The sequence below is a fragment of the Urocitellus parryii genome, chromosome 9 (genome assembly GCF_045843805.1).
Source record: "Urocitellus parryii isolate mUroPar1 chromosome 9, mUroPar1.hap1, whole genome shotgun sequence".
NCBI classification, from domain to species: domain Eukaryota; kingdom Metazoa; phylum Chordata; class Mammalia; order Rodentia; family Sciuridae; genus Urocitellus; species Urocitellus parryii.
The window spans coordinates 17329742-17355480 of NC_135539.1; the positions used below are offsets into that span (position 1 = coordinate 17329742).

General features: G+C 44.7%; 1 protein-coding gene across 11 annotated transcripts in view; it reads right to left on the minus strand.

Moving 5' to 3' along the window:
* Nucleotides 1-25739, minus strand: part of Arhgap17 (Rho GTPase activating protein 17) — an 84348-nt gene that overhangs the window by 41514 nt on the left and 17095 nt on the right. For all 11 annotated transcript variants that reach the window (XR_013344277.1, XR_013344278.1, XM_077802408.1 and 8 more), the window contains exons 2-3: nucleotides 8599-8638; nucleotides 4439-4543 (exon numbers count right to left, since the gene is read on the minus strand). Coding sequence is in view for 9 of the 11 variants with exons in the window: in XM_077802408.1 (XP_077658534.1) it covers nucleotides 4439-4543; nucleotides 8599-8638 (145 nt within the window). In the remaining 2 variants the exon portion in view is untranslated. The remainder of the gene's footprint in view (nucleotides 1-4438; nucleotides 4544-8598; nucleotides 8639-25739) is intronic.

Sequence of the window (25739 nt, forward strand, 5' to 3'; positions counted from 1 at the left end):
GCTAAGAGAAGGTGCTTCAACGTGCAGCACCACGGGTCACTGTGCCTTCCAAGCAGAAAGGGCACTCAAGCCCAAGACACAGGGTCCATTCAGCGCATCACTTGACTTCTGCCTCTGAAGGACTCACTCTGATATACTTGTGCACACACCAGCTGGTGGCATAGAGGATAGCCCTGGAAGATTAGCCAAAAGACTGCTAATGCTGGTGACTGAAGGATAGCACAGTGTGCCTAGAGGACAAGGTGGCAGACACTTCATTTTATGTTCTTTTGAATATTCTGTGGTCTGATTGTGCAACTGCACAACATATTCGAAGTAATAAATTGAAATTTAAGAATAAATAACAATAAGGGCTGGGTTGTGGGTCAAGTGGTAGAGCGCTTGCCTAGCACTTGTGAGGCACTGGGTTTGATCCTCAGCACCACATAAAAATAAAATAAAGATATAGTATTCACCTAAAACTAAAAAATAAATATTTTTTTAAAAGAAAAAACAAACAACAATAAACATATCTACCCATCTCCCTTCCCTCCAAGTTATTTTCTAAAAAATAAACAATGGACTCCTTCTGCCCCATGAGGAGGCTGCTCTTGGCTCCCCAATCTTGGACTTGAAAGATATGAGAATAGTAGAGGACAATTCCTATGTTCTAGTTTTTCAAAAGGCGGTCAACTATAAGATAAATGTAATAATAAAAAAAAAATACACTTTCTCCAACTCTGGAACTCCATAAGTCTGTGGGATTTTTTTTCATAATTCAAGATGCCAGTCTGGTAAGTAGTCTGTGGCTTCCATGCCCTGACCACAAAGCCACAGTCCTGCTTCCTGGAGTACGTGAGTGAGGAGATTCTGCTGGATATGTACACTCGATAGCAAAGGTGTCGCCCACCAACACTCAACTCCACAGAAGGCCTCAGGCTTCCTAGGGGTGAGTAGCTACCACCAGGGAAGAACGTAAAATCTCTTAAGTCTCAATCTGTAAAATGTATGAAAATTACAAATAACAAAAATAATTCTAAGGGAAGCAGGGAATGGGAGTAGGAAAGACAGTGGAATGAATGGGACATCACTTTCCTATGTTCATATGTGAATACACGACCAGTGTGACTCCACATCACGTACGACCATAAGAATAGGATCCTTATTAGAATAAGTGATACGCTGTGTATGTAGGATATGTCAAATACAGTCTCCTGCCATGTATATCTAAGAAGAACAAATAAAAGGAAAAAAAGAAAGAATTAATTAATTCAGGTCTCCTGTGACCCACAACATAAGCTGGACCATGTTAAGAAGGCTCAGGCAGAGAAAGCCACCAGCTCCACCTCTCTTCACACTCAAGGGAGCTCCTGGCAGGGCTTTTGGGAGACCCCACTGAGTTTTCCAGAGACTGCTGTGACTTTCCTCTACTGCATGATCTCTGTGGTCACCATCCTCTCCCACCGTTGTCATGGGGATTGCTCTTCCCTCCACTCTGAGCCCTGTCTTTGACCTTTGTTTCAGGATGAAAAGAGGAAAGCTAATGCAGTAGGCTTCAGAAATGAGGGCCAGGCATCTCTGTTCCTGCTTCCTGGAAATGCCCACCACTGCCAATAAGCTCCCCCTTTCCCAGCACAGGCAGGACCTCCTCCAGGAAGCCTACCGGACTGCCCCTCCTCCTCTGGTGCCCACTCTTGGCCCCGATTACCCACTTGCATGTATCTACCCCCCAGGCTGTGAACACTTACATTTTATTCATCTCTCTAGAACTCATACATAGAAGATATTTGATAAATTATTTTTATACCTTTATTTTATTTATTTATTTTTATGTGGTGCTGAGGATCGAACCCAGGGCCTTGCATGTGCTAGGCGAGCACTCTACCACTGAGCCACAACCTCAGTCCCATTTTTATATGTGTGTGTGTGTGTGTGTGTGTGTTTTTTTTTTTTTTTTTTTTTTTTTTTTGGTGCTGGGGATTGAACCCAGAACCTCGTACATGCGAGGATAGCTCTACCGACTGAGCTATAACCCCAGCCATTTTGTTTATTTTTAATGAATGTATATGACAGTTGGGCAGCAACTTGAAGCAGACAATAGGAACAACAGGACATAAACTGTGAAAGATGATGACATCTTTGGAGACTACAATGAGAGAAAAATGAGAATGAGAGAAAACGGGACAAAGGAGCTGATAGGCAAAATGGGATCAGATTATAAAGGTTTAAGACATGCTACAGAGCGTGGACTTTGTCCCAAGCAATGGGAACCACAGCACTGAGGGGCACTGGCCGCATGGAATTACTTCACCAGGCACTAGAGAACATTCAGCATCTTGATTCCCAGCCTCCAAATGCCAACAGTGTCCCCAGTCCTATAGCAATGCACACTGACTCAACACATTTCCAAATATACCCAGGGCTGTTTCTGGTCCCTAAGCTAAAGGCCCACTAAGCTAAAATTTGCTTTTAGGCAGGAGGATGACACATTTGATTTGTGTACTAGGCAACTGACTCTGGCGATCAGGTTGGAGACAGAATGGAAAGGAAGGAAATCAGAGGCAGGAAACAGCGCAGGAGGTGACCCAACAGCCCCGGCAGTGGTTCATCAGGTCTTGCATCAGGGCAGAGGTAGGAGCAGAAGTGAGGAATCTAAAAGGTATCCACAGGGAGAATCAAGGGCCTGTGAGTCAGGCAGCTGTGGAGGGTAGAGATGGCATAAAAGGGAACATGCAGTAGCCCCACAGTTGTATGTACTGACAGGTTCAAGAGCATCAGCACATGGCGAAGAATTGGTTGTGTGTGCTAACAGATAGAGTCTAGGGCTGGGATTTTCTGCTTGTTTGACAATGACTGAAAAGTAAACCCACTAGCTAGAACCCGCAAAAACAGAGGTGGCCCAAAGAATGTGACTTGGAGAGCAGGGAGAAGCACCTGAGAAGGCAACAGTAAATAGCTAGACACAGCTGCTGCTGAGGCAAGAGAACGAGGAGCAGAAGGCAGTGGGCGAATATCGGGGCTGGCTCAGGGGCAGATGGGCAGCAAGCATTTCTGGACCACAGGCCATGTGCAAATGTCTTTTTTTTTTTTTTTTTTTTTTTGGTGCCAAGGATTGAACTCAGATACTAGACCACTGAGCCACACCCCCAGCCTTATTTTGTGTTTTATTTAGAGACAGGGTCTCACTGAGTTGCTTAGTGCCTTGCTTTTGCTGAGGCTGGCTTTGAACTCAAGATCCTCCTGCCTCAGCCTCCCCAGCCACTGGGATTACAGTGTGCACCTCGCCAGCCAAACATCCACTCTTACCAGACAAAATTGCATAATTCTAACTATTGTGGAAGGGAGGGATAACCCTGGTGTCGAGGTGTATTACAAATATCTGTAGGAAATACAAAAGAAGGGTGATAGATATCTGTATAACTGTTCTTCCTTTTGAGAAATCTAATGACAAACAAAACATAGCAAATCCTAGCTTCCCAGTGAACTGTCACTTGAATGTGACCCAACTCATAAGGATGGTGCATGCTTGTAAGTCAGGAGCCTGAACACAAAGACAGAAGTGCTAGGTGAATACACACTGCTGGGTCTACTGGTGGCCCAGAGGTCCCAAATGCTATGAAAAATGGCATGCAGCAGTAAACACAGGATGGCTCTCCCAAAGGCCACCGTTCCTCTCTGTGATAGTACCCTGGTTTTTCTTAGGGATTTTTTCAGCCTCAATAAAGCCTGTGAGCAGAAAGTAGACACAGCCCAGGCTCCAGGGCTGGCCCAACCAGTTTAGGTCAACCAGTGCCTCCCTCCCCTCAGCCAGCCTCACCCCTGCCTACGGTAACTAGGGAATGTGGCTTGACACAGATCAATGCAATGGACAGGAATTTCTATCTGGCAATGGCGTGGGAAAAGGCACTTCCTTACTCCACCAAGAAAACTACTAGAAGAGTTTCTGCTGGAACACACAAGAAGCAAGAAGCCCAGGAAGGTGCTGGTGCCAATTTGCAGCTGTGAGGTGCCTGTCTCAGATAAAACAGGTGTAAAGAAGGTGGGGGAGAAGCACGAGGCTGAGGTTTTGGTTGTATTAATTATTGAAATGCGAGGTGAGCCCACCTCAACCCCATTCCAATTTCTGGACTTCTCCTTTCTGAGTCAACTTAAGTAGCATTCAGATTTTTGCCATCAGGGATTCCCAACTGACATGTCCATTCTCTTATCAATGACAAATGGTTCAAATCCTTAAAGGCACTTGGAAGAGATTCAGGGGGAGCTGGGCTTTTAGCCTGGTGATGTCTTAAGCAAGAAAACAATGCTATGGCCAGGGAGCGTCACAGGACAAAGGGTGACAGAACATACCCATCCAAAGTCAACCTGCCAATGCTACTTGGGAAAAACCAGTCAGTCCAGGAGGAGATAAGCCCCAAAAGACAAGAAAGGTGCCTTGCTGTGGGTCACATCTGATACTCACATGTCTTCTCTCGGCATCGGTGCCATGCTGGCCCTGGAAGCATGCCATGAGCCGCTTATGGGAATGGTGACACATTGACCGCACAGTGTCCAGGCGCCGCTCGATCTGACAAGGCAGAAACAAAGAGTTGTTTGCAAGGCCTGAAGACAAACTCACCTCCTTCCACCTGTCTGCATGGAGGCAGGAAAAGCATTCTGCAGTAAAATCCTACAGCTCTTGTGTCTGAGTAGAAATGGCTCCCACTCGCCACTCCGGGATTCTCACTGTGGACATTCTGGGCTGGGCAGCTGCAGGTTGGCAGGAGCCAACAGTGTGTTCAGCAGCACATTGGCCTCTGCCCATAGTACACCAGTAGCACCCACTCTCCAAATTGTGACTACCAAAAATGACTGCAGATATTGTGGGATGTCTCCAGGAGGGTGAAACCACCCTGTTGAGAACCCTGACCCTCCTGTACTGAAGGCTTCGGAGGCCTCTGTCTGCAGGCTAAGGGGACAGTCCCAGTTCAACCTTACTGTCAGAACAAGTGGTGGCTGTCCGTCCACCCGCTATGCACCAGCAAAGCCCTGAGTGCAACCAAGCAGAATTGCAAATGACCAGTCCAGGCCCAGACCCAGTGCCAAGTGGGAAAAGCTGTCACAGAGACAACCAGAGCCTGGTCTCCAGCACATGGCAACGGAGCCTTCCACACACAGGACATCAGACTGACAAATCAAATGTTCCACCATTTAGACTCCTGATCAATGCTCAGAAAACTATTCCTTATTGGGTTTGGAGTGGGTTTTGTTTTGAATGAATCTCTAGAGCAGAATAGATGGCCAGCAGTAAGAACCATGACTTGGGGACCCACACGTTGTGAGAAGCTTCCCAAAATACTACTACTGGGATATGGCTGTTTATGGCAAAGAGAGCGGCTTCTTACAGGAAGGAATGCCAGAAATGTGCACTCTGATGACTCACCAAGGAGCACAGGCCCTTGGGGATGCTTTCTATTTTAAAGAAAAATCAACAAATTCAAAGCAGAATACATCTTGACTCCCTCACAATATCTTACCCCATGAGATATTTTGTGCCTCTTTCTCAAAGGTCCCCACAACACCAGCAGCTTTGCTTCAGGTCTGAGCCCCAATTACCAAGACCCAAGTCTCACAATGGCTTTCCTTAATTCCATTTTTATTTCCACTAGAATGTCAACACTGCAAAGACAAGAGCCCTGTCTGCTTTGTCCACTCATCTCCCAGCCAGCGTCTGCACTCTGTCTGTCACAGGATCAGAAGGCACTCGCTTGACATTTGTGAACAAACTGGAGGCAAATCTGCTGAGCCCCTGTGCCAGGTATTGGAAAAATAACAGTAAGTCAGTCCTGGCTTCTCCCTCCAGGGATCCATAGTCTCGCAGGGCAACTTCACACAAACAAAACAAAAGGCAGCCCTTAACCACGCCTGTCATTCCAGCTCTTGGGAGGCTGAGGCAGGAGGCAAATTCACAGCCAGGCTGGGCAATTTAGTGAGACCCTGACTCAAAATAAAAAATTTAAAAGGGCTGGGATCTGGTATGTAGCTCGGTGGTAGAGCATCCCTGGGTTCAATCCCCAAAACAAAAAAGGAAAAAAAAAACCTTCATATTATTCTAACAGAGATCTAAGAGATAAGTAGGAAATCAAAGAGAAAACCGAGGGGCTTTTCGCCAGGCACACAAGCCGGCAACACGCACCTCTGTGGCTTGGTGTGGTGGTAAGAACAAGTAGTCACACTGCCTGGTCCGTGATCAGTACTTTCCACAACTCACTAACCCTCCTAACAACCCCACAGTGTGAAGACTGCCAAGACCCTGGTCGCAGAGGCGTTGAAACTGAGGGGAAGGTAAGAAAACCACGAGGACACAACGCCAGTGAGACACACCTGGGGCGGAACCCAGAGCTCACGCTGGTCGCCACTCTACTCTCCACATTAAAAACAGCAGACCCCAAGGTGCGGAGACCTCTGTGGCAGTGGCGGCAGATGTGGACTCGGAACCTGTGCAGTAGGGCAGGAGTTTCTAGAGACCGGCAACCCTTTCAGATGCCAGTGACTGTCTGCACAAAGGGACAAGGATGAGGACTGTGCCGACCTGCAAGGTCCTCTGCCTGTCTCAGGACCTCAGGGCTAAGTGACATGATGCATATGACTGATATGGGATGTGAAGGGAAAATACCAATATGAAAACCTACTTTGGTTAACATTTAAATGGCCCAACAGTATTTCTGAAAGTCTGAAAATTATTTTAAAACATGAAAAGAAAATCAACAAAAAAATAATGAGTAAGATTCTTTAATAAGTCTTTACAAAATTCTATCCTCTAATTTAAAAAAAAAAAGATTCTATCCTCAAAGCAAAAAAACCTTACAAACAAACAACGGGGGGGGGGAGAAGAAAAACCAACAAGTGGGGTGCAGTGGTGCATATCTGCACCCCCTGCAACTCAGGAAGCTGAGGCAAGAGTATCACAAGCTTCAGGCCAGCCTAGGCAACTTAGCAAGATCTTGTCTTCAAATAAAAAGGGCTGGGGATGCAGTTCAGGGGCAGAGCACAGGCCCTGGGTTCAATCCTGAGCACCAAAAAACAAAAAAAAATCAAATGGCCCTCTGTTTCCAAGGGTTCTGCATCCACTGATCCACCATGTATCAAAAATGTTTGAGAGCCAGGCACAGTGGAGCACACCTGTAATTCCAACAACTGAGAGGCTGAGGGCAGCCTTAGCAAGGCCTTAAGTTTTAGCTAAAGGCCTTTGTTTTAGCTAAAGTCGCCCTGAATCTAAATATAATACAAAATAAGGTCTGGGGATGTGGCTCAGTGTTTAAGTGTTCCAAGGTTCAATCCCCACTACCAAAAAAAAAAAAAAAAAGAGGGCTGGGGCCATAGCTCAGTGGCAGAGCGCTTGCCTAGCATGCGTGAGGCACTGGGTTCTATCCTTAGCACTGAATAAAAAACTAAACAAATAAAAGCATGCTGTCCATATACAAGTATAAAAAAAAAAATTTTAAAAGAGACACAGAGAGAAAGAGAGAGAGAGAGAGAGAGAGAGAGAGAGAGAGAGAACAAAATTCCATCTGTACATAATATCCACACTTTAATTTCCTGTCCTTATTCCCTAAATAATACAACTATTTATACAGCACTTGGACTGCATTAGGTATTATATGAAAATAAAGGGGGGTGTGCAAAAACTAGGACACTTTATGTTTGGGGTAAGCACAAATTATGAACCCGTTGGGGAGCCTGGAAACAATCTGCTCGTGGACACCAAGGAACACAGTGTTCTACCTGAAGATGGTTGTCATCATTAGAAGGTTTTGGCCTGTGTCGTGGTGGCTGTGCCAGTCCCTCCTCTACACAGGAAGGGAGAGAGTCACCTAGGAGCAGACCCTGGCTCTCAGGAACTCTCCCAAGTAAACCTGCTTGCAGTTGCAGGAGGAGGCTGGCCAGGTCTGCCCTCCCCTGGCTGCTCTGCGACTGGTGAAGGGAGGACCTTGGAGGCCCAGCGTCTGCCAGGAGAAGCTCCCAACCCCAACGTTAGGGCACCTATTGACAGGTTGAGTACAACAGCCCTGGCCAGAGTCCCCTGGCAGAAGGGAGGGCAGAGGGTCTGGGCTTCTGAGCAGAGGCTCCTGGGCCTCAGGTAGGTCTGGGCACTATCACTGAAAGCACAAGCTCCTCAGGACGGGGCCCAACGGTGAGAGGAACGAGCTGGGGCTGGTGGGGCCTCTGCCTCAGCCAGGGGGCCTGTCCCACCAAGGGCCTCAGCACAGCAGCAGATCAGAGCCTCGGCCCACCAGGGACGTAAGCAGGCCCCTCCCCACCCAGCACCCCGCACCTGAATGTGCACCAGCCCCGTCTGAATTTCATAACCGACACCACGGTTTCAGATCCCCTTTCCATCACCAGCCACTCCACCGCCGCTCCCTCCTGCTCATTTATTCTATTCCACTTAAAAAGTAAAACCCACAAGCTTCAATTCTCATTTATAGTTTTTGTTTGCTGGTTGGTTTTTGTCTTTTGCGGTGCGGAGGACCAAACCCATGGCCCCATGCTCTCTACCACCGATGTACACCCTCAGCCCTGGACTCTTTCCTCACAGTGTGACTTTAAACAGGTTATTTTAAGAAAATTTTACTTTGTTACCTGTAACAGATCTTCACTGAGGACTTCTGTTTTCTCAGCTCTGTGGGAAAAAAATCAAAAATACAGAATCAGAAACCCAGGGAAGAAAAGTGACTCATGAAACTAAAAAATTATTAGCTTCCAGTTTAAAACAAATAAGGCAGAAATGAATGCTAAGGGGGGAAATTCCACCGGTGTTTACATCAGAGGGTGACTTTAGCTAAAATAAACAAAAATTTGCAGAGGAGAGACCCAACACAAGAACATGGTGGTTCTCAGCCTTGAGCATCTGCAACATTCCCAAAAGTGGGGCTGATGGCAAGTGCCAATTTCCACATGGCACCACAGAGGACTCTCTTTTGAGCCAGCATGTCTGGAGTGAGGGCCTCCATTCCTAACAGGCCCCTTCCTGCTCAGAACTCCCTTGCAGGAAGTCCAAAGAACATGCTCTGAGAAGACTCTTCTCCCAAAACTTAACCTTCAGTCTTTTTTTTTTTTTTTTTTTTTGATGTTGGGGATTGAACCCAGGGCCTCAGATACGCTAGATAAGTGCTGGACCACTGAGTTCTACCCCCAGCCCAACATTCAGTTCTTAAAATGATAATTTCCATGTTTCTTTCATAGCCTTCCCAAAACAAGTTCATCACAAATCTAGAAATAAGCAATGACACAAGTCTAAACCACCAGGTTTCTCCCTAACTTCAAAAAGAAACAAAGTATTTTCAGAACTTTCCCTAGGCTATTTTTGGAACTACTACTCACTTCACCAACCTTTCCAGAAAACCAAGATGATAGCCGCAATCAGAAGAGGTGCATTCTAAGATCCTGAAGTCTTATTTGCCCAAGCAGAATAATTTTTGAAGACTGCTTAGTTTAGGTCTGGAAATATCCCCCAAAGGCTCATGTGTTAAGGGGTTGGTCACCTGGGAGATGGCAGAACATTTTGTAAGTAGGGCCTAGTAGGAAGTTAGCTCATGGGGGCATGTCCTTGAAGGGCATAGAGACCATAGGTCCTTGTCTCTCTCTTGTTCCTGGGCCACCATGAGGTGAACAGGCCTCTTCTATCATGTGCTCCTGCCATGATGTACCATGCCACTCAGACCCAAAGCAACAGGACCAAGTAACTATGGACTAAAACCTCTGAAATCATGAGCCCAAATAAACCTTCCTCTTTAGAATTGATTTTCTCAGGTATTGCATCACAGTGACAGAAAGCTGACTAGCACTTTTCTCTGCAGTTCAGAATGGCTGCATCATTACCATAAATAATACCCAGCAGTACTACAGTTTAAATGCCATTGTAGACTTCTGGTACAATTAGTGATTTGAGCCAGGTCTTTTAAAACTTCTATCAAATTCCCATTAAAATGAACAAGTAAATTCTTAAGAAGAAAAAAGACCATTTCAGCACCGAAGAATGAGCAGAGATGGGAAGGGGCCAAAATAAACCAGAAATCTGGCCTTTTATAAACTCTACAGCAAAATGCAGAGCTGCATGGTCTCAGCCATGAGTAAATGCAAAAGAAACACCAAGAGGACCCACAAGTAAACTCAACACGAAGCTCAGAGAAGCACCAGCTATGGGCAAAGGGACAAGTATCTTCAGGAAATGGCATGTTGACCAAGCTGGGCATCAACACAGAGGATACCAATACAAGTCACCACAGTAGTGTCCTAGTTAACCTGGAGAGGCCTACAGGAGTGGCTCACTCATCAGTTTCTGCAGAAAACCGGAACTCTGCCAGGATTCAAACCTCCCAAGGCCAGAGAATCAGAGGCTGGCGAGCAAGTCAAGGCCGCAGCTCCCAGAAGCTCAACTCCATGAACAAGTTCCACTAGCAGCAGACCAAATTATGCCATCATAGCCCTTGCTTGGCACATGTGGTTCTGGGCATTGCTGACCTGCTGAACACTAGCAGCCACGCCAGTCAGGGAAGTGGAGCAGGGTCCTATTGACTTGGGTCAGACTAGCTGCTTCAAAATGAAACCTGACGGTCAGCCTAGCAGGGACCAGGACCACCAGAGCTTCCTGGGATCCCACCACACCTCCCACCAACAGCCTCACCCTTCCTCTAGCAAAATACCTCTGCTGGCTTTTGTAACTTTTGCTTTTTTCTTCTCTAGCCAAAGTCTAAAACTCCACACAGTCCCTAAAAGCCCCCATTTCAACTCTGAAATCTCTTCCTTATGTAATGTCTAAGTATACAGAAAAAGGTCTCAAGGCCTATTAACACTCACAAGTTCAAAAGCAAACAGTCAATCTGTGAATCAGCAGATTTGTCCTATCAGAAAACAAATTATTTTTAAAATAACAAGAGGAGAACTTGCTTTACTTTCCCACTGTGGGCTACCGGAGAAGAGTGAAAGCATGATAGTGTGCTGACACTAATGCTGGCTGAGGACAACCACCTTGAGCTTTTCCAGTGACCTCACATTGATAATCTGAAATAAAAGATCAAACACAAGGGCTAGGGGTATAGCACAATGGTAGAGTAATTGCCTAGCACATACAAGGTCCTCAGGATTGCCCTAGCACCAAAAGAAGTGTGGGGGGGAATATATCACACACATACACACACACACACACACACACACACATATATATACATATATAAACTTATACATAGATGTACATATTTAAGTTAATATAATTTATGTACTATAAAAAATATATATTTTTTTAAATCAAATACAAACCAATTTCAATTAAAAAAATTTTCCTCCTTTCAAACCATGGCTTTTTTGAGAGAAAGAGCCAGGTGTTAAAGATTTCTGAATTTATGAGCACAGTGCTGCAACAGCCACTAAAACAAACAAATAAATAAATAAAGCAAATGCAAAAACAAAAAGCAAGCATTAACTTCAGGAAAAATAAAAAAGTCTATTAGGAAGATAGTTACAAAACACTACTATGCTTAGTTGCAAATAATTTTTTTTTTTAAAGAGAGAGTGAGAGAAGAGAGAGAATTTTTAATATTTATTTTTTAGTTCTCGGCAGACACAACATCTTTGTTGGTATGTGGTGCCGAGGATCGAACCCAGGCCGCACGCACGCCAGGTGAGCGCGCTACCGCTTGAGCCACATCCCCAGCCCATTTTTTTTTTTTAATATTTATTTATTTTTAGTTCTTGGCGGACACAACATCTTTGTTTGTTTGTGGTGCTGAGGATCGAACCCGGGCCGCACGCATGCCAGGCGAGCGCGCTACCGCTTGAGCCACATCCCCAGCCCCATCCCAGCCCAGTTTCAAATAATTTATTGGACCTAACAACGCAAATGCCAAACACTGACATAACCAAACTTTATAACATAATAATATTGGAAGGACGGTGGTGCGGAAGCAGAGGGAAAGGGTGTACAGGGGCCCTAAACTCTCATTTACCCTAACAGAAAGTCAAGAGACAATAACTACACTTGATCCACAGCACAGCAGTGTAAACATGTTATCTGTAAATATGGATATGAGTGAATTCCAGAATAAACAGCTAAACTTTCATACTAGTTGATTCTGTAGTCGGAGAATCTCTGAAAGAGTAGAGAGAGACCCCACTGTATTTTGTAATAAACCTTGATTACTTAACTACTTTTTCAACTACATGTATACATAGTTCCACATTTTAAAAAATACTATGTTACTGGGCTGGAGATATAACATAGTTTGAAGAGTGCTTGCCTTGCATGCACAAGGCCCTGGGTTCAATCCACAGCACCACAAAAAAATAAATACAATGTTACATTTTCAAATAGTTTGATTGATATGGTTAAGGTACCTCAAAGCAGGTACAACTAGCAATCTACAAAAGCACAAGAGCACATGTACCTTGAGTATCCAAAATGCAAAGAAAATAAATATATTTACAGTCCTTTTTCCAAAGGAATTGGACCCTTTGTTTTAAAGTGACTTTATCTGAAAAGGTATTAGCGACTGAAAAATATTGAACATATTACATGAAAATGTTAACGCACTGTTTAAAAATAAATTTGCCCTATTTTTTCGCTTTGTGGATCCAATGTGTCTGTCTTCTTAACCAGATTTCAGAGTTCAAATGAAACTATTTAAGTGAGCTACATCGACTATCATCACTTCTAACAGACAGATCACGACAGTGGTGGGTAATGTGCAAATCAGGGCGCTCTCTGAGCACCTCAGCTATAATGGTAGGAACCGCTCCCAAGATGGGGTCCGACTTCCCTCTTCACTATAACTGGTCCAAGGCCTTCTATGCTGAATGATTTTTAGGGTGTTCATCTTTACCAAGAATTTTTACCTAAGAAAATTCAGCAATTATTCAGATATATTGGCCAAGGTGCTCATTCAATAGCCAAGGGAATTAGCCATAAAAACTTGCTGGTCTTTCCTGAGATAAATTATTTTTGCTAATCATGGTACTTCCTCTGCCAGCTAAGTATAAGGTGAGTTATCTTTGACCAGTTGTTGTTGTTTTCATTTATTAAATTTAAACGGACTGAACATGTCAAGGCACCTGAAGGGAAAAAAACAGTGGACAGAGTGACCCAACAATAAAAATAATGCTTGCCAAATCAGGCTGTTCTAAATCAGAGACTCTGCTGCACAGACCTCAACTTTGTGCTTTGTCAGGGCCTCCTTTGTGTCCAATGTTCCGTGCTTGAAAACACACTGGAGTGTTTCCTGTCTGCAACTGGAAAAACAATGCGAATCAGGAAGGAACTTCCCACTCGCCATGTTACTCTGGGCTTTGTTTTTTCCTATGCGAGCCACCCCACAGTTCCACTGGTCATTCCAACCAGGACTCCATCAGGGAGGGCTTTTGATCTACTTTTTGCTAAGGCATGAGACCTTGCCCTCCTTGATCTTCCAAAGCCTCAGGAGAGCAGTGCTGTGCAGGCCAGAACAGGCCACCTTCCCCCTGACTCCACAGAGTGACATCCAACCCTCCAGTTATGGCTGACCGCATGCTACCTTCACCCCACTTACTAGGCAAGGAAAAAACAGAAATATTCCCAATCTTAAGTAAAAATCTTAAAAAATTATATTTGCTAATCATGGTATTTCCTCTGCCAGGTAAGTATAAAGTGAGTTATCTTTGACCAGTTGTTGTTGTTTTCATTTATTAAATTTAAACGGACTGAACGTGTCAAGGCAGTGGACAGAGTGACCCAACAATAAAAATAATGCTTGCCAAATCAGGCTGTTCTAAGGACAGAAAATGCTCAGGGCTTAGAGTCAAAGGAAAACTTCCAATTAGCCTGACAATTTCCATGTCTTAGTTATGGACCAATTTCTGGCAAAGTAGTTGTTATCCCAACACCCAAATGCCACTACTGTGAACCCCAGGATACTGACTACTGACTACTCCACATGCTTTCATAAAACCTCTATTAAGGGAGCCCTGGACTCTCAAGTTCACAACAGAAATGGGCTGGCCACACCATCAACATGGGCTGTGATCTCCAAGCAGAGACTACCGACCCCTGCCTGCCAGACAGCCGCCCCCATGGGGGCTGAGACCAGATCCAGTCATCACTGTCCCCCAGCACCTGTCACACAGCAGGTGCTGGAGGAAAATACAGTGAATGGACACATGGACAGATGTTGCCAAAGAGAAAGGTTTGAGGGCTGGGGTTGTGGCACAGCAGATCGCTCGCCTCACATGTGTGAGACCCTGGGTTCGATCCCCAGCATCACATAAAAATAAACAAAATAAAGATATTGTGTCCATGTATAACTAAAAAAAAAATTTTTAAAAAAGAAAGGTTTGAAAGGCCAACTTTTACCTCACACGAGGTAATAAGAAAAAAAATTAATGAAACTAGATACAAAGCAGAAATGTGGGTACAGAACTGCCTTGCACAGTAAAACTCACAATCACTAAAACTGGGGGCAGGGGACACAAAAAGTAAAACTATCTATACTATACTAGTATACTACTACTCCATGTCTCTAATCCCGTCTCTCAGCAGGAACTACTGTTAGCAGTTCATGTGATCTTCCCAATGTGCTCTAACTTTTAGTGATTCTCAACTGGAGGCAACTGCCCACCCCAGGAGAGACGTGGCACTGTCTGGAGACATCTGCAATGTGTGGCTACTGAGCAGAGGCCAGGGTGCCTTTGAGAATCTTCAGTGCATCGCTTTCCATAACTAACATAAAAGATTATCTGGCCTGTATTAGCTTCCTATTGCTGCTGTAACAGACTGCCACAAACTCAGAGGTTTAAAATTTTGTTTTCTTATGATTCTAGAGGTCAGAATTTCAAAATAGGTCTCACTGGGCTAAAATCAAGGTGTCAGCACTGGCTGAATTCCTTTCTGGACACTCCAGGGGAGAATCCGTTTCCTTCCTTTTCCAGCTTCTAGAGGCCGCCCACATTCCTTGGCCCCTTTCCTGCATAGCCAAAGCCAACTCTCATTTCTTCCCTGGTAACAGCTCCCTCTGAAGGACTGTTTGCTCCCTAGTCCACAGTCACCGAACTGGGTCCACCTGCATAATCCCAAATCATCTCCCTCTGTGCTAAGAGGCAACGTTTATTCCATCTCCAACCTTAATCCCCACTTAAACCCAATCTAACACATTCACAGGACAGGAACATCTTTACAGAGGGGGAGCACACTCTGCCTGCTAGTGGTCCTAAATGTTAACAGTACCAAGGGCAAAAAATCCTGATTCCAGGGACACATTAACACACAAGGATACACACATCATACACACACACACACACACACACACACACACACACACACACACACACACCAGGGGCATCTTTACAGGTCAGAACAAAAATCTTTGTTTTTGATGAAAGTACGTAAACCCATCCCCTTTAAATAGATCAATCTTTTTTTTTTAAGGGGGGGGAGAATTTTAATATTTATGTTTTAGTTCTCGGCGGACACAACATCTTTGTTTGTATGTGGTGCTGAGGATCGAACCTGGGCCGCATGCATGCCAGGCGAGCGCGCTACCGCTTGAGCCACATCCCCAGCCCCTAGATCAATCTTAACTGCATGAAATTAAGGTAGCACCAAACCTTCCACCTTCCTGTTATACTATTCCAATGGTGGACTGAAGGCTGCCAAGAGTGCCAAACCTTCCTGTCATAAATGGTTCCACCAAGGCTCTGGGGTCCCTCTAGAGACTTAATAGCTAAGAACTGCTGCAGCTAACATTTACAGAATGCTTCATACACCCCAGGCACTGAGCTGGCACCTACATCTATTCTCTGTTAATTCCCACATGGACCCTATGGGGTAGGAGCTACAATTATCCCCATTTTACAGATGAAGAAAGTGAGGTACTGAGAGAACTTGCCTAGGACCACATTACTAGTGGAACACAGCCAGGCTCAAATTTGATACCAGAATGCCTCGCTATGGAGCCAGGGACACATGATCTATTAATCCCAAGGGTCAGCAAACTACACCTGCAGGCCAAAGCCAGCTCATGGCCTATTTCTGTATGGCCTGGGAAGCTAAGCACAGTTTTTATTTTTAAGTGGTTGAGAGAAACCAAAAGAGGAATAAGGTTTTGTGGCACATAAAAATCATATGAAATTCAAATGCCAGCATGTATAAATAGTTTTCCTGGAACACAGCCAGGCTCGTGTTTATGTATTATCTGTGGCTGTTTTGGGCTATAATGGCTGAGTTGAGTTAATGTGACAGAGACCGTATGACCTGCAGAGCTCAAAGTACTGGCCAGTGGGCTGTTAGTGGAAAGTGTTTGCCAACTCAAGATGCACACCAGTGATTCTCCAGGAAGTGGTGGGCAGCCTTCACACTGGCTTTTAAGAATCACTCAGGACTGTCATGAGGCCAGCCTGAGGTGCAACTTTCTCTTCCTCAACATTCTGCCTTACACTCAAGGAGCAGCTGGCAAAATGGACAGGAGTGGCTGCCCCTGGTAATACTACACCAATGTGTAGGCACAGCCCACCGTTGGTGACAATGTGACAGAAAGAAATCAGAAACTACTCTCTCCTCTACCTCCCAGAAAACTGTAATATAACAGGGTTTTCTTCATGATCTCTACCCATAAACATATTTCAGGACAAGATCTAAATAAATACAATCTCCTATGTAATGGTTTATGGCTAACTTTTTCTGGGAAGAACAATGAATACATGTTTCAGGCCTGCAGATCCTCTCGTCCATCGGAGCTACGACTGCTCTTACCCTGAAGCACAAAAGCAGCTGCAGATAACACATCCATGACAACCCTGACTATGTCCCAATCAGACTCCATGGACACTGAAATTTGAATTGCACCTGATTTTCCTGTGTCAGAAAATATTACTGCTCTTCAAATTTTTTTCAACCACTTCAAAATGCAAAAACCACTCTGAGCCTTTTGCAGCTGAATTTGGCCCTTAGGCCAGTTTGGTCACCCCTGATCTACTTTAAGTATGTTTTCCCAAGAAACTTCAATCCCTGTTAATCACTTCCCAAGTCCACATCTTTCTTACTTTGAAGGGAGATTTCTGCACTTTCTCAACTAGCACTTTAGAGGTCGAGAGATGCTGGCTTGTCAAGACTTCACCAAATTGCTCCCTTTGAACCCTTTCAGCCACCTGCGGCCTCAGAGCAGGGGCTTATATTTCCAGCACGCAGGCACTGTCTACACAGGGGCAGCAAACATGTGGCTAGGCCACCAAGGCTAATATCACACACCAATGGCACCCCATTGCACCCAAGATCACAGTGCTGCAGTTCTGTGGTTGATACATTCACAGTGAGACCGTGGCTCTGCTGGTCTTATTTTTTTTATGCCTCCCTTCACCCCAAATTACTGCTAGTGCAGCAGTGACTGAACATGTCATAGTCACATACATTGGTGCTGAATCAATGAGTATTTAAGCCACAATTATTGAACTCTCGTTGCCTTCCAGGCACAGGGGGTGGTGGGAACATACAGAGATGGGAACATGCCAGAATCTACTCTTGGGAGGCCACCAGTCTGGAAAGGTCGCTTATATTTTAGGGAAGAATTCCTTCTCTCCAAAGCATCCCCTTAGAAGCCTTTCTGAATACCAGGCCATCAGCAAAGGCGAAGACAGAACCAAATCAGAAGTGGCCCTTTACCTTGGTGAGCAGATAACTGATCAGCACAATCCAAGTCAGCAAGAAAGACACACCAGGCCCCAGCAAAAAGACCAGACTGAGCCCCAGGGAGGCCAGGGAGAAGGACTCTCCCAGAGGTGGGCATGTGTGGTAGTTAAAAGCTGGGACTATGGATCTAAACTGCCCTGGTTTCAAGTTCTGACCCACAAGCACAGTTTTTTTTGCCAGTTTCTCATCTAGCAAATAGGTTTGTAAGAGTTAAATCAATCAATAAAAATTAACCTAAGGTTGTGCTAGTCTGGGTAACAAGCCTTATTTAAATAGCAAGGAAGGGAGGCTTGCTTTTACTAACAAAAAAGGGAAAAGAAGATGAAGAAGATGAAGAAGATGAAGAAGATGAAGAAGATGATGAAGATGGAGGAGGAGGAGGAGGAGGAGGAGGAGGAGGAGGAGGAGGAGGAGGAGGGTAAAAGCCCTGTAGGGGGCTGGGAGCAGGAACCCAAAGCAGGAGCTGGACAGGGAAGGGCGGGCAGCCAAGGCTTCCTTAGGCACATGCCCATGACCTCCATTGGTTTAAGAAAATTAATTAATAAAAAAGAAATGGGACCCTGAGAGACCATTTGAAAAACTGATTTTAAATTCTGGTTACCTGGAAATATCTGCCTAGGGCTGATCAAGGAATGAGAACACTGCGCCCAGGTCAGCAACACTGCTGCCCACAGTGCATTTCGGTTCGGTACTGGGGAATTCCAATTTATGCAACCCTGTCATCTACTGTTACAAGTGCTTCTGAAATCCTCCCGAGCCTCTGCCTCTGTGATGGGCTGGGTGCAATGACTTCATTTCATGGTGACCTGGCAGATTGCTGAGTGAGTTCTTACTGCTGTATCTCATTAGATCAGCTGTCCTCTTACATTTCTGGGAAGGAATCTGAAATCTACTTAATTGGATTTTAAAAATAAAGGACCCTCTGACACTTAATACATAAAACAATTTGTTACACATTCCACAAAGTAGTTTAGAAAGTCTTAAAAGACTTTACAGAATCCTAAAGGCATAGCATTAGGAAAAAAATCTTCCCATGCAGAACATGAAAAAGAAAAAGATATTTCTCAGAAGGAGAAGGATCAAATACAGATTTAATCGTTCTATACTCTGAATTATTTCCCCAAAAAGATGGGATTTTGCCCACATATTTACAAGCTTCTCTAAGATAGAATTTCCACTTTTCATTTTAAACATCAAAAAACCCTTATCAATCTTAATCTTCATAACGTTAATTGAATTCCAATCAAAAATGACTAAGATGAAGAATTACAGAAACGGAATGGAGTTTTATCATTTTCCTGCACATGTAAGCTTATCCACTTGGTTTTTTGTTTGGTCAGTTGGCCTTTCTCCCCTCTGGCACATGGAATGGAATCTATTTCCTAGTCCTACTTTAACCACGTGGGTTGTTTCACAGTTCCACCAACAATTCCTGCTTATACAGGCAAAGTCCAAGGAAACTTCTCCGCCAATCACACTCTTCAACCTCTCTCAACTGTCTCTCCAGGGGACTTTCAAGTGCCCCATTCTTCTCAAGTCATTTATGGTACCTCCTTGAACCAGGAGGCAGCTGAGTTTGAGATTTCAACATTTATTTAAGCAAAAACAGGTGAGAAATATTTTGCAAGATATTGCTATGCGGACAGTGCATACAGCACTATGACCTATGGGGATATGTTACAGGAAGCGGAGTCCCATTTACTGCTATGGTAAGACCACATAGAGGTTGAGGAGGAGCTGAAAAGCCACACCAAAAGTCCACAGCAGAGTGTCTAAGCTGGGCTGAGGGTATAGCTCAATGGTAGAGCACTTGCCAGAAATATGTAAGGCCCTGGGTTCCATCCCATCACCAGAGGGAAAAAAAAAAGTGCCAAAGGCAAGGCACAAAGTCAAGTGCTCAGCTCTCCACACTGGGCTGACTCAGTGCTGTGGCCACAGCTGGCAGGGAGGCACTCCAACTTGAGACAGGTTCTGCATGCTCCCAGAGAAAGGAGGTCACAAATGATCATTAAGTTCTCAATGCAGCTCACAAGCAGCCATTTAGCTCCCTGCTTATCTAAGAGTCAGCCCTGGGAGGGGCCTATGATTTTATTTTGTTTGTTTCAGTTTTTTTTGTTCTTGTTTTTTCCTGAGCCACTCTGAACTGAGAGAACAGTAAGGAAAAAATTTGGAATAAAAAGTGGCTTTTAACCACCTCAATTAGTTACAATGCTGGGCAGTCTGAAAATAATATAGATGGCTCCATTTGTACAAAGGGGCAGAGAAGGCATGAGTGGCTGGCTAGGTAGGATGGGAACGGGACCTAACTGTGAAGGGCCACAGCGGAGCTTATCTGAGGTGATCAAAATGTTCTAAATCTGGATTGTAGTGATGGCTACATAACTCTAAATTTACTAAAAATCACTGAGTTGCACACTTGCAATGGGTGAATTTTATGATACATAAAGTCAATGATGGGCCACATGTGATGGTCCCATAAGATTATAAAGAAGCAGAAAATTTCTGATATCTGATGACGTTGCGCTATGCCAGTGTAACACACTTCTCACATATTTTCAGTGCGGTTGGTATAAATAAACCTACTGCGCTGCCCACCACACAAGAGCAGAGCATACTTGATACCTCATAATAAGCCACTATGCTACTGCTTGATGTATCGACTGTACCCTTTTTGTATAATACTGGAAACTGAACCCAAGGGTGCCTAAACCACTAAGCCACGTCACCAGCCTTTTTATTTTCTATTTCTTGGTGCTGGGGTTTGAACCCAGGGCCTTGTGCATGTGAGGCAAGCACTTACCAACTGAGCTATATCTCCAGCCCTTTTTTAATTTTTTACTTAGAAATAGGGTCTCACTAGGTTGCCTAGGGTCTTGCTAAATTGCTGAGGCTGGCCTTGAACTTTCAATCCTCCTGCCTTAGCTTCCAGAGTCACTGGGATTACAGGCATATACCACTGCACCTGGCTTTACTGTATTTTGGATCATTACTGTAGAATGTACTTTTACTTACAGGAAAAAAATTTACTCTGAACAGTGTGATGTGATGCCAGCAGCAGCCTCAGACGCCTCAGGTTTACTGCACCTCTCAGCTGCATCATTTCTCCTGGCTTGATTTAATCTGTGCTGTGCATCTCGGCCCCAGGAGCATCAGGCTGCACTGCAGATCTATACCATTTGGCCCAGGTGCATGGCAGGCTGCACTGTCTAGGTTTGTGTAAGCACACGCCATGATGTTCATGCAATGATGAGTTGCCTGACATTTCTCAGAATGTGTCTGTTTTTCAGTGACACATGATTCAATAAAGCAGTTTAAAAATGATAATACCAATGACTGGACCCCCAACTCAGAACACCTGGATCACTCCTCTGGGGTAGATCCTGGCCCTTTTGGAGGAAGGAAAAAAAAAAAAAAAAAAAAAAACTCCCCAGGCAATTCCCTAGCATTGGTGGCACTGAGAACCACTGTGTAAAAGGGTGAAGAACCACAGCTCAGGTGAAGGCAGGATAACTAACAGGGCAGGGCACGGGGCCCAGCAGGGAAGGGTTGGCAGGAGCATAGCAGAAGCCTTCCCAGGTATGGACAATCAGTGCTCTCTGGAGGTCAGTGCTGCCTGAACCCACCTTGTGTGCATGAGTCACAACTGATTCTTTCTAGCCTTCTAACCTTTGCAGGCAGTCACTGAGTTCAGATAAGAAACGGGTGGATACAGATAGCAAGTTTCAATTTAGGGAGAGGATAGCGAGGACAGGAATACAGAATATGGCAGGGGCTAAGGGCCAGGGCTCTGGGATCAGACAGACCCCAGCGATGTCACCTCTTAGCTGCAACTATGGGTGTCCATCTGCTCCACCGTAAAAAAGTAATTCTAACTATAAAAGAGAAATAACAGCAATGATACACCACTGCAGAAGGAGTGCAGAAACGCCATCTTTTCTATTATTCATCACATTGATCGAAGTTTCTGACACCTAGTGAGGGCTACTGGCTACTCTGAGAGGTACAGCCAATTACAACAACCTGCAGATGATTCCCGAGGCTTAACCAAGAAGGGCCTTTCCCAGGTTAACAAGCTGTTCTAGATTTTCTCTGGAAGAAGTTACTGTGAAGCCCAGACCACACAAAACCAAAAAGCCACGTCCACCCTCAAGCAGGAGCAGGAGCAGGACAAGCAGGGCAGGCAGGTCAGCTCAACACAGGGCTGGTTGTGACAATGCTGTGTGGGATGAGGCCACCAACGAATCACAGGCACACAATAAACAGAAACTGAGGAGCGGAACCCTCCATCAGAGGATCAACGCCTTAAGCGGCAGTGCCTCATGCTACTGACGAGGAGGCTGTAAAAATGCCTGCACCAGCAGTTCCTGGGTGCACCCACCCCAGGACGAACTTGCTCCCAGACAGTCAGATTTTAGACCCCATCATTCACCTCGTATTTATGGGGTTTTCACTAAATGTCAAGAACTGGGGACAGGGAAAAGAGAGAGAGAGAAATGAGTCAGTCCCACCACTGGGAAGCTCCTGGGAAAGACAGAAATGTAAATAACCGACTTGTCCAGAGAGGCCTGGCAACACAAACAGAAGAGTAATGGTCCACGTGGCCAAGACAGGCTTTCCAGGGAAGCAGTCCACGCAGCCCACAGCTGAGTCAGGGCAGGGGGAACTGGGAAGGGGTCTCACCAGGGCAGAGAAAGGAGGAGGGGGATCTGGCTACAGAGAAAGGCACTGTCTGCTAAGGAAGCAGAGGCATCGGGAGACACTGGAGGGTTTCCAATAATGGACTAGCATCAGGTTTGAGTTTTCAAATGAAAACACAACCTGAGGTCTCTACAATTATGCGGGGCAAGGACAAGAACAGAAACCCAGAACCCTAACTTTCCCATCCCGGCATGACATGAAGCTTCTTAACAGAAGCAGCGCAACACAATCACTGACTATCAACTATCAACTTGAAAGGTCCTTCACAAAGTACCGAGGAAATTTATAAAATATAAAGCTCTCTCTGGTTAAGAAATTAATCTTAAACAGAAACCACAATTCATAGACCACAGCATAATTCATTGAGAGACACTATCATTTAATACCAAATTTCCAATGCTAAAGTTAAAAAAAGTTTTTAAATAGCCATGTTATAATTATACATTATTCTCTTTTATGAAAACACTTTCACTTGTTATTTCATACTATTATAAGTATCCTTAAAGGGCAATTTTTATTTTCCTGATTTCTGGGTTTAGAAACTGAGGCAGATATCCATTAAATGAATGACACAATGTGAACCAGTCTTTGAACCCTCAGAGTACTTTCAAACTGGGCATGTAATCCAGCTCCTTGGGAGGCTAAGGTAGGAGCAGGACTGAAAGTCCAAGGCCAGTCTGGGCAGCTTAGTGAGACCCTGTCTCAAAACACAATTTTAAGAAGGGGGTGGTCTTGGGATACAGCTCAGTGATAGGGCCCTTGCCTAGCATGCACAAGGTCCTGGGCTCATCCCCAGTACCAAGGAAGGAAGGAAGGAGAAAGGCAGGCAAGAAGGAAGGAAGGGAGGAAGGGTAATTTCAATGTCATGAACCAAAACTGGGTTTCTCTTAAATTTTCATGCTAGATTCTGTTCCTAGTTCCACCACAAACTAATCATATGATCTAAAAATACATCACTTGACCTTCCTGCCCCTCACTTTATTTATATTTGCATCAAATTCTCACGTGACTTTTAAAGAGACTACAATAGCAAAAAAAGAGAACATTCTGAAACCTTCTAAACTACTTTGCAAATGTAGGACTGTATCTTTATAAACAAAAATGTTTCATATTTTTTAAAGGCATGTAGCACTGACACTTGGATACTCAGGGACCCTAGCTTTCTACAATGAGTACCCATCAGATGCAACCCAGGAAGTTCCACCATGCAAGTTCCAGTATACAAAGTGGAGGGGAAACTATTCACCTGAAAAATCAGGGTGAGGCCACTTTTGATGGATGACAAGTAGAATCTGGGTGGGGAGGATCATAAATTTTTACTTGTCCTATTCTAAAGGTCAGAGAAAAGAGTGCCTGATGCATGAAAGAACACTATAAATGACTCAAAACAGAAAGCTAATTTCTTAGAAATGAGGCTTTTCTCAAAAGAGTGCTTGGAATATCCAACGTTTACCGAGTAGAGCTGTGCAGCCCAGCACCAACTTCAGTGGCAGGCTGCTTCCCCACTAACCTTTTCATGGTGTTAGTCACTGGACAAATATTTATTTGGTTCCCTTCCATGAGCCATCATGAGTAAGAGACTCGGCCCCGGCCCTGAGCGAGCTCGAGGACTATCGAGGAAAATAAACCATCCTGTTCTGGCTCAAGGAGAGCTCCAACAGGGGATGCGCAGGGCCCTCCAGGACTTGTCATCTTCTCCACGACTGATATTTCCTGAGCACTGCTCCAGGTGCTTTGCAAGAGCTAATCCATTAAATTTCATAGTAATTTTGTGAGAGGAATCATCCCCACACTACAGATGAGAAAAGTGAAGCATGGAGAAGTGACTTGCCAAGATTTCACCTGTAGGTGTTGAGTCTGGGCACTATCACTCTAGAGACTTGGTTCTTAACCATCTAGTTACTACTTTATGCCCACCAGCCCATTTAAGTCTCAAGATGACCATGAAATTCACAGCATTTTCATGCCCATTTTGGAGATTAGATAGCCACTCAGAGAAAAGTTAATTAACTTGAAGAAAGTTACAGGCAGGAAAGGAGGGGCTCTGAACACAGACCTGGGATAGCAGAGCGGCTTTCTGAATCTGGTGCTGGCTTCTGGAGCCTAATGATGGGTGTGATGCTGCACAGTACAAGAGTGTGTGCTATTGGCTAAGTTATACTGTTATGTGCACAGAGGAATATGTGACAATGAATCCTATCCTTATGTACAACTATAAGGTACCAATAAAAAGTTAACATTGATAAAAAGAGTATATAAGGCAGGGAGAGCAGAGGGGACAGTTCACAGGAGGAAAAGACACAAGGTGATCCTGCTGGGGAGACACTGGCCCTCAAACTTGGGTGCATGGGGCCTGGAGGAGGCTGAAAGCGAGGCAGGGGGCCAGGAGAACCTTGTGGTACCCTGGGCCTTGCACTGCATAGGAGGCAGCTGCAATAGACCCCTCAGGAGGGCCAGTGCTGAAGACATCCCCTCCTGGAGGCCAACCTAGGGGAAGGAGGGCAGAAGTTGTTGAAGGCAATAGGGAAATCTGAGAGACCCTGCAGGACTTGGTGACTCTGAATGGGCATCAAGCAATGGGCTTCTACCATAGAGAAAGCAAGAGAGAAGCTCTTAGTGCAGCACACAAAGCTCCCAAGTTTGAGGATAAGATAGGAGAACTGGGATAAACAAGATCTGCCAAAGGGAAGAGCCTGATCCCATACTGTGGCAAACTGAGTATGTCCAAAGCAACAATGAAGCCCAGGCTCCTGCAACTACAGACCAGACTGGCCTTCAAGTCCTCACACGGACCACCTAGCAGAAGAAGGGGCACGCCATTCTCTCCTTCTAGGCACATCTGGCATTCAGCCAAAAACTACCACAGGAAAAACAGCAAATACAAAATGTCATTAAGACAGTCTACTCTCAATAGAACTGGACCAAGAGAAGATTGGAATCATCTCACAGGGACTTTAAAATACAAAATAAATACAAAAAAAGGCTTTAGTGGAAAAGGTAGACAAAATGTGTGAACAGATGAGAGATTTAGAAACATAAAGGAATTACCCCAACTAAAATTAGGAGGGGGAAAAGAGCAGGGAAAACTGGAACAATGTGTCCAAGATACATGTAATCAGTCCTAAGAGGAAGAGTGAGAGAAAGTGGGGTGGAAGATTTGTAGAGTCAACACGTACGAGTTTTCAGACCCAGGGTGCTCAGAGAACCCCAAGTTGGATAAATGAAAAAAAAAAAAACTACAATAAAAACCCAAGTAAAAATATCAAAGCCAAACTCTTGAAAAACAAAGACAAGGAGTAAATCCTAAAAGCAGACAGGAGGGAAAAGCATTTTACAGACAGGGAGCAACAATGGAAATCACAGTTGATTCATCATCAGA